This window comes from Entelurus aequoreus, linkage group LG09 (genome assembly GCF_033978785.1).
Source record: "Entelurus aequoreus isolate RoL-2023_Sb linkage group LG09, RoL_Eaeq_v1.1, whole genome shotgun sequence".
In the NCBI taxonomy this organism is placed as follows: domain Eukaryota; kingdom Metazoa; phylum Chordata; class Actinopteri; order Syngnathiformes; family Syngnathidae; genus Entelurus; species Entelurus aequoreus.
The window spans coordinates 32,311,102-32,320,952 of NC_084739.1; the positions used below are offsets into that span (position 1 = coordinate 32,311,102).

The 9,851-nt window shown below is 40.1% G+C and overlaps 1 protein-coding gene across 2 annotated transcripts in view; it reads left to right on the top strand.

The window, feature by feature from the left end:
- The window catches only part of si:ch211-126j24.1 (phosphofurin acidic cluster sorting protein 2), a 95,996-nt gene extending 87,437 nt beyond the window's left edge, over positions 1 to 8,559 (top strand). For both annotated transcript variants that reach the window (XM_062058573.1, XM_062058574.1), the window contains 6 exons: positions 283 to 325; positions 417 to 459; positions 3,646 to 3,784; positions 3,860 to 4,083; positions 7,847 to 7,960; positions 8,030 to 8,559. In XM_062058573.1, coding sequence (XP_061914557.1) covers positions 283 to 325; positions 417 to 459; positions 3,646 to 3,784; positions 3,860 to 4,083; positions 7,847 to 7,960; positions 8,030 to 8,145 — 679 coding nt within the window. In that variant the 3' untranslated portion in view covers positions 8,146 to 8,559. The remainder of the gene's footprint in view (positions 1 to 282; positions 326 to 416; positions 460 to 3,645; positions 3,785 to 3,859; positions 4,084 to 7,846; positions 7,961 to 8,029) is intronic.
- Positions 8,560 to 9,851: the final 1,292 nt, after the last annotated feature.

Genomic DNA, 9,851 nt, shown 5'->3' on the forward strand with positions numbered 1-9,851 from the left:
AAGATGGTTGAGCCATAAATGGAAATTAATGGTAGACACAGGTCTCTACAAGAAAATCCTTCTTATTCAAATTTGGTTGTAAGGAGCGGTCCACTCATTCATCTCATGACCCCCAAGATGATCTCATTCCCCCCTCAAAGCCAGTCATGTGCCATTTCTGCTGCGATGGGGCATGGTGCCATCTTCCCTTCAGGACCATTGAGTGTTGCACCTCTGAAGTTTTGCAGTGTCCCAAGTCTCCTGTTGCTTCACTAATAGCCTCTACCTTGTTTCCCCTCACAGCCCGGATGAGGACTCCTGTCAGAAATTTGTGCCATTTATTGGGGTAGGGTCTTCCCCCCCCAATATAAACAGTACTTTCAGATCATTCTGCTTTTATTCTAAATTAATGGTAAAATAATGTGTTGTACTTGCAGGTTGTGAAAGTCGGGATTGTGGAGCAAAGCCTCTCAACCTCTGGTAAGGCAGCTTTGGTTTAAACTAAGACTACAGCTATTGATGATTTTAGTAATGGAGTAATTGTTTGCTTAATCAAGTAATGGCATAAAACACCTTAAGGGGTCATATCGTGATTTTTTTCTATTTTTAAGACACTTCATTTTGGTCTATATAACATGTAATGATGGTTCTTTGGTCAAAATGTTGCATAGATTTTGCTGTAAAGACTTATCTTCAAGACAATTTTTGACTTCTTTCAAAAACGGTTCATTTTGAGAGGCAGAGTTGTTAGATGCAAAATGAAGCCCTCCTTACCACACCCCCTAAAGCTGTCTAGCCTTTCATCTCAGGCATGGCAGCCCTATTTACTACAGTAGTTGTTTTTTGTTTTGTTTTGCTAAGACCGTATGGAATATGGACATTAGAGATTGTCACCAGCCATTTAATTTTTACTCAGCTTTCACCACAACACAACATCCCGGATGATCTAGCGAGACAATGCGGCCCCCAGTGGAAATTTCTGGTACGAAATGCTGGCTACTGAGTCATTAGCTTTCCAATGCTAGGTCCTGGACGTATACATGTGTATATTGACAATAAAATGCTTTTCTATTCTATATCATGGTAATACTTTTACTGCACTGCTCGAACCCTTGTAAAAGATAGAGGCCTTAGCTGACTAATGCATTTCACTATGCTACGGGCTGCATAATCGTACTGATTATAATGCTGAGTGGTCCATTGCCAAACACAGTAGGCACTTTTTCAATCAAAAGTATTTTTTTAGGAAGATCATTCTTTATTTTGCCGGTGGACAGTGATCTTATTGTCTTTTATTAGAAGGCTAAGCTAGCTACACAACAAATCGAGCTAACATTGCTAACGTATCAGTCAAAAATTTCTAACGTACTGGTAATCGTTTCATTGTCTCCTTTTTAATTTTTTTTTATTTTGCATTGTTTTTAATATGTTCAAAATAAACTACTATTACTACTATACTGCATAATAAATAATGCTAGTTACAGGTAATAGGATTGAGACCAAAAAAATATGATATTGGGTACGGTACCTTAAATCAATAATTTTAAAGAAATGTGCAAATTTCAGTGTAAAAATACTTAATAAACATAACTTTTTTTTTAAAACTTTACTAAGAATTTAGAGTGCATGAGAATGTCATATAATTTGAATTAATTGGTTCTTGAACAGGGTTCATAAATAGAGAAGCTCATTGATTGAAGCACATTTCTCCATAAGAAAGAATGTAAATACAAAAATGGCTTCCAGTCTTGAGAAAAATCTGTAGGTTAATAAAGGTTTGTACTTTATACACGCAATTTCAACACTATACAGTACTGTATATCAAACAAACATAACACGGAAGTAATGGATCAACTTTTTATTTGATAACAAAGTCAAAAACAACTAGCTGAACTGTCCTCATTTGTTGCCGCCCTGCTGAGACACACACACACACACACACTCACACACACACCCACACACACACACACACACACACACACACACACACAGTCACTAGCCATGTGGTGCACTCACAGTTTAAAATCACACAACTTCTTACTTTAACAGCCAGGTTGATTGGGAATATAAAAGTAAAATCCATTATGCATTGTTAGTAATCTTTTTTGCGTTCAGCAGAGGAAAGGGAAAGGGGAGAGGCAGTGCCGACAACGCTGTGGATACTTTCTGAATGTTTCAAACCACATATTGCTTTTCCGTTGCTTTCTTTTGAATCATATTAAGCTAGCAAAACTAGAAACATACTGTACAAAAGGCTAAAAAAAACACTTAAAAAGCTCACAAAGAATCACAGTAGCTAACAGCAGCATGGTGCTGACTAAATGAGAAGCAAATAGCGATCAGCCCGCCCACAGTGGATGTGCTGCAAACACAAAATGGCTCCACTGCAAGGCACATAATGGGTGTATCATATGTCCGTACACTGAAACAAGGTTCGAACTCAAAAGCATATTTTGATTCAGTCTGGTTTGTGAACGAAAAGTTTTTGCATTGAGGGGTTCCTAAATGCAGGTTGCACTGTAAGCGCTCAGTCAGCAGTAATACCGCTGATGAGTTTCTTTAAAAAAAAAAAAGTAAACATATGTAATACAGTCGGCAAGTGTAACACAAGTTTAAACCCAAAGCTGAGTAGCGTTACCAACATGCTGCGGTAGATAATGATAGACCTAATAATACATCTACATCAGGAAGCTGCCTACAGCCACAGCTGTTAATGCTCATACGTTTTAATCTCCACTCTAATTACAGACCTGTTTGTTTTTCTAAACCACGCACTGGCCGTGTATATAAGAGTTTGTTGAGTAGCGGTGCATATTTTTATAGAAAGTATATACTGTGACAATACATGCATCGATCATGGTATTGATTGATTGATTGAGACTTTTATTAGTAGGTTGCACAGTGAAGTACATATTCCGTACAATTGACCACTAAATGGTAACACCCGAATAAGTTTTTCAACTTGTTTAAGTCGGGGTCCACTTGAATTGATTCATGATACAGATATATACTATCAGATATATACTATCATCATAATACAGTCATCACACAAGATAATCACATTGAATTATTTACATTATTTACAATCCGGGGTGTGGAGGGGGGAGGGGTATTAGGTTTGGTTGTTATCATCAGTCATCTACAATTGAGAACAGAGAAATGGATATTGGAACAGTGTAGGTCTGACTTGGTAGGATATGTACAGCAAGTAGTGGACATAGAGAGAGAGAGAGAGAGATATCAGAAGGCATAAGAAAAAGTATCTGCATTTGATTGTTTACATTTGAATATTAACAATCCAGGGAGGGTGTTAGTTTAGGGTTGTAGCTGCCAGGAGGTGAACTTTTATTGCGGTTTTGAAGGAGGATAGAGATGCCCTTTCTTTTAACATTAACATTCAGTTCTTCTTTGCTGACTAATTATATTTACATATCTAAAGTATATCTTAGTAAAGTATATCCTAACTATAGTTAAATACATTTCAGTCCTGTCCCAGCCACCCCTAGCCCACAATATTTCATGCAGATGGTTCAAGATGCGTCATCTTGCTAACAAGTAACCAAAAACAGTTGAAAAATGTATTGATTTTATGAAGTAGGAGGTAGTAACAAGACTCACATGCCAATAAAAGATGTTACTCTAAGATTGTCTATGTCCTATTGACAGTGGATTCTGATGATGCAATGGGGGGCAACACAAGCATCTTAGCCTCCCCCACACCCCCATCGGCTGGTCCGTATGGGAAGGAGATTGGGGGAACGCCCCCACAGTCACCCTCTGTGTCCACCGCCCTTTCCGGAGCTGGGTAAGACGCACAACAAAATAAATGTTCACCACTGCATCAGCAGGTTGTCAAGGTGGGTCTTTGCTGTTTTTGCAGCTCTCCGTGTTCCGGCAGTGAAGTGATGGGCCTGCAGGTGGACTACTGGACGTGGCAAGGACCCGAGAAGAAGAAAGAAGGAGAGAAGCGAGACGTGGGACTGAAGAACACGCTGAAGAGTAACTTCCGCTCCCTCCAAGTCAGCCGTTTGCCATGCGGAGGGGAGCTGACCCCCCCACCCAGCATGGCCATGACTGTTGTCACCAAAGAGAAGAACAAAAAAGGTACCTACTCAGTGGCCTAGTGGTTAGAGTGTCCGCCCTGAGAGCGGTAGGTTGTGAGTTCAAACCCCGGCCGAGTCATACCAAAGACTATAAAAATGGGACCCATTACCTCCCTGCTTGGCACTCAGCATCAAGGGTTGGAATTGGGGGTTGAATCACCAAAAATTATTCCCGGGCGTGGCCACCACTACTGCCCACTGCTCCCCTCACCTCCCAAGGGGTGATCAAGGGGATGGGTCAAATGCAGAGGACAAATTTCACCACACCTAGTGTGTGTGTGACAATCATTGGTACTTTAACTTTTAACTTTATCTATCGATTACTCAAAAACTAATTGATATTATGGGAAATGACTGCCATGTTTCCCTAAAGGCAGAGGCCAAGGTATCGCTGGAAGTAAAATTGGTGTTGTACAACTTCCATGCAGATATATTCATACTCATATTCATCTTATCTCTGCTTAGCTTTAACTTTAACATGGACGGGGGGTTGTTACCATGACAACATTTCGACTATGTTGACCATTTTTTCTTGTAAAATATTAGATTTTTATTTTTGATGATGTTACTTAAAATTTCAGACTATGATAACTTTGTTCTTGTAAACTTCTTTACAGTACTACCTCTACTTACGAGCTGAATTGTTTCTGTGACAGAGCCCTTAACTCAAAACACAATTAATTGGTGCTTGGCCCGCCCAAAACACAATTTTAATTTTATTTTAATGTAATATGCCTTTTAAAAAGAAAAAGTAACTTAAAAAACAGAATGTAGGCCTAACAACTACAGTAGTTTTATGAAGTAATTTAATAATGTACAGCATTTACCTTGGAGAGTGGACTTATATGTATCTCCTATGCAACACCATCAGCAGCTTCTCCATATTTTTATGGATAAATGTCTCTTGTTTAGATATTATTTTAACATCCTTGACTGGTGTTGGACTCATGCTGCTTCAGTACGGTGCAGACAAGCAGTGACACACTCAAATTGTTTCAACAAGTTGGCGACACGCTCTGTCATGTTTTTGATGATTTATTTAATTCAATGAATATGCACAGTCCTTTACATTCCCTTTCTTCCTTCGTATCGTTGGAAAACAAAGCAAGGAGGACCAGATAGATTGGACAGACCTTAGGGCAGGGGTCGGCAACCCAAAATGTTGAAAGAGCCATATTGGACCAAAAATACAAAAAAAAAACTGTCTGGAGCCGCAAAAAATGTAAAGCCTTGTATACGTTTTCAAATGAAGGCAACACATGATGTGTCTATATTAGCTACGTATATTAGACTCATATCAAAATGAATATGTGTCGCAGGTTGATGCAAATCTTCGTTGACAGAAATGTAATATTCTACGCATTTTTACAACATTGAAAAACATTAGTAAAACAGAGGCTTTTCAGAGGGTGGTGGCAGAGGGGTTAGTGCGTCTGCCTCACAATACCAAGGTCCTGGGTTCGATCCTGCGCTCGGGAACTTTGTGTGGAGTTTGCATGTTCTCCCCGTGACTGCGTGGGTTCCCTCCGGGTACTCCAGCTTCCTTACACCTCCAAAAACATGCACCTGGGGATAGGTTGCTTGGCAACACTAAAATTGGCCCTAGTGTGTGAATGTGAGTGTGAATGTTGTCTGTCTATCTGTGTTGGCCCTGCGAGGAGGTGGCGAATTGTCCAGGGTGTATCCCGCCTTCCGCCCGATTGTAGCTGAGATAGGCTCCAGCGCCCCCCGCGATCCCGAAGGTAATAAGTGGTAGAAAATGAATGGATGGATGGAGATAACTCCTGAAAATTACTGGCTTAGAATGGCTAAAGGTAAAGATGTGTGTGTTCAAGTTGAAGGAAACGGAAACTACAAATAAAATGACCTCTAATATACCTAAAATATGAGGCATAATGATGCAATATGTACCATACTTGCCAACCTTGAGACCTCCAATATCGGGAGGTGGGGGGTAGGGGGTGGGGGGTGGGGGGGTGAACTGAAACTCTTGTTTCCATTTGTTTTGGAACTTGCAAGCGTATTTCTTCATCTTGCTCGTCGACGGTGTCGCCATGTCTGTAATTTCCTCGTTCTTCTGCTTCGTCTCCTTGTTGTGTGCGCAGTTGTGCACTCTACTCTCTAAAAGCCCTAGATGTTATGACGTCATTGGGCAGGCAAGCTGTTTATATTGTGGGAAAGCAGACGTGAGAACAGGCTGTCCCCACTCAGTCTCAGGTCCGCATTGAGCTGGAGGGGGCGTGGCCTCCAGCTCCGGTTGAATACCGGGAGTTTGTCGGGAGAAAATCTCTGCCGGGAGGTTGTCGGGAGAGGCGCTGAATACCGGGATTCTCCCGCTAAAAACGGGAGGATTGGCAAGTATGATATGTACATACAGCTAGCATAAATAGCATGTTAGCATCGATTAGCTTGCAGTCATGCAGTGACCAAATATGTCTTGATTAGCGCTCCACTCAAGTCAATAACATCAACAAAGCTCACCTTTGTGGATTCACGCACAGCATAAAACGTTTGATGGACAAATAGAGACAAAGAAGGAGTGGCATAAAACACGTCTTTCTGTGGCAGCGTCAAGGAAAGTTGTACTTATAAACAAACTCTGGTGCGTTCAAGGACTTCCGAAATTCAGACAAAATGGTGCGCGCCAAATACTCTCATCAGTAAAGCATGTTTAATATACACAGAGGAATTTCTAACAATTATGAAGGTTTGTGTCATGTTTGTCCTCCTACAGAAACCATATTAAAACATTTTTTTATTTTTTTCCCCTCATCAAAAGCTCTAGGGAGCCACTAGGGCGGCGCTAAAGAGCCGCTTGTGGCTCGAAAGCTGCGCGTCGCCGAACCCTTTGCCTTGGGGGGTTCACTGGGACATTTACTACACCACAGTGAGGATGCTTGTAACTCAAAGCATAACAATTAGCCAAGAGAGGGGTCTTATCCTAAAATACTCTTAAGTTGAGGAAGCACTGTTTTTTCTATAGCAGTGGTTCTCAAATGGGGGTACGCGTACCCCTGGGGGTACTTGAGGGTATGCCAAGGGGTACGTGAGATTTTTTTTAAATATTCTAAAAATAGCAACAATTCAAAAATCCTTTATAAATATATTTATTTAATAATACTTCAACAAAATAAATGTTTAGAATTAAGTTCATGAATCCAGATGGATCTCTATTACAATCCCCAAAGAGGGCACTTTAAGTTGATGATTACTTCTATGTGTAGAAATCTTTATTTATAATTGAATCACTTGTTTATTTTTCAACAAGTTTTTAGTTATTTTTATATCTTTTTTTCCAAATAGTTCAAGAAAGACCACTACAAATGAGCAATATTTTGCACTGTTATACAATTTAATAAATCAGAAACTGATGACAGAGTGCTGTATTTTACTTCTTTATCTCTTTTTTTCAACCAAAAATGCTTTGCTCTGATTAGGGTGTACTTGAATTAAAAAAATTTTTACTGAAAAAAGGTTGAGAACCACTGCTCTATAGAACGCCTTTTATTGTTACTATACACATGCACAATGAGATTAAAAGCAGCTCTGTCTCTGGTGCAGATATGCATTTAAAAATAGAATAGTAGAAAAGAAAATAGTGCACTTAAAGATACAAAATAATATGTGCCTTGCTCTGACTATATACTGTATAATATTATGATTTAATAACTTATTTTTGCAAACTGTTGCCTCTATTTTTGTAAAAGTTCTACTCTAATGCTTGGGAAAAACCAAGTAAATGTTATGGCTTGTCCTTTTTCTAGTTATATTTCTCAGCAAGAAGCCCAAGGAGAAAGAGCTGGACTCTAAGAGCCAAGTGATCGATGGCATCAGCAGGTTGATCTGCACAGCCAAGCACCAGCACACAATGCTGAGAGGTAACACTGCCCCCTGCTGTTGCTATCACTTATAGCTTCTCCTCTCCTATTTACACTTGTGTGTTCTAGTCACTATCGACGGAGTGGAGTGGAACGATGTCAAGTTTTTCCAGCTTGCTGCCCAGTGGCCAACTCATGTCAAGCACTTCCCGGTGGGAATCTTCGGCTACACGAAACCCGTGTGACACCTCCCACTCCCCCCCGACTCCTCTGCTCTGCACTTGTCTCACCAAGACACTCCACACAATTCGAGGGAAAACCAACGGGCGCGCGGCACAAACTTTCCTGTGGAAATCGAACCTACGTCCCATCCATGTGTTTAATACACACCAATTGTTTTGTCCTTCCCATGTTTGTTACATTGTTCTTTTTTTTCCTTTTGTACACTACAAAAAAAGAACAAGTACTATTTTGTAAGAGTTGTGCTACCGCCTTGAGGTCATCGGAGCTGTTTGACAATTTGCCACATTTTGATAATGGCAGCTATGTTTGCACTTTGTTTATTTTGTCAACATGTTATTTCTGTGAAATCCTACATTTATTGTTACGCCATGGATGATGGAGGTGCGATGGTGATGTGCAGTGACATGTGTGTGTGTGTGTGTGTGTGTGTGTAAAAGAGAGGTTGTGTTCATGTTTTGGAATATTGCTGTGAATCTTGGTAAAAAGCCTGTGTTTGCTTTCCTTACTCATCCCTTCCTCTAAATTGAAAAAAGACGCACAATGTTTGAGCTATAATTGACACATTTTTAATCACTTCAATTATCCAAGTCCTGAAGACTTGACAAAATGGACTTAGAATCAGGGTAACTTTTCAATTCATAACAACTCAATTCCAAATGTTACGTTTCTATGTCCTGGTATGCATTTAATCGCCCCCACCGTGAAGCTTTTTGGCCTTATGGAGCCACTGTACTTGTGTCGCAAACCGTGCAGTGTTGTGCCAAAGTCAAGTGTGTTTTACTGTCCCGCCAACACGGCTTCATGATGCATTTTGCTCCCTTTTGGAAGTCAGTATTATCACTACTGAACATGAATTTTGTATACAGTCTCAGCTTACAGATCTTTGTAGGCCTGTTGGGCAACCTCAAGTGTTGGTGTGACTGCAAACACGCTTTCACGTTAGCGCCAAGCGCAAGGCAAATACCAGTCTTGCCAGATGTTCAAATCACTGCGTGTGTGTGTGTGTGTGTGTGTGTGTGTGTGTGTGTGTGTGTGTGTGTGTGTGTGTGTGTGTGTGTGTGTGTGTGTGTGTGTGTGTGTGTGTGTGTGTGTGTGTGTGTGTGTGTCCAATGGTACTCCCGGATTAGTGTTACGTGAAACTTTCGCAAAAGGAAACCTTTGGACAAACAGCCTTTGTGCGTTGTTGCTTTTTCTAGAGTGAAAAGCTTTGATAGGCTGGCTTTTTTTAAGTATTGTATAAATATATATCTATATATATATATATGGATGTATATATATATATTATCATACATCTTGTGTATATATATATATATCTATATATATATATATACACAAGATGTATGATAATGATTTGCAAATCGCCCTTGGATGAAAATGAAAGCACAAATAGCTGACATTTTATTTCCTGTGCAAAAGAAATGCCAAATTGCGTATGTTGTTCCTCCGACTTTTCCCGTACTTTGTAATGCACTTTTGAAAAACGAAATGTGGTTTGACACAATTTTTTGGGGCACAGTTTGGTTTTAAGGTGTGATGTGTAAAACGTGTGTTCTTTTTAAAATGTAAACCACTACCTGTAGACGTGATATGGCCGTTTTCCTGGAGGTGTCGTGTTTATTATATCCCGGGGTGCCTGAACGCATCATGGTTGTCTGTTACTTTACTTTTTGCCACATCTTGATTTTAGTAGCTGCCACTGCACACAATC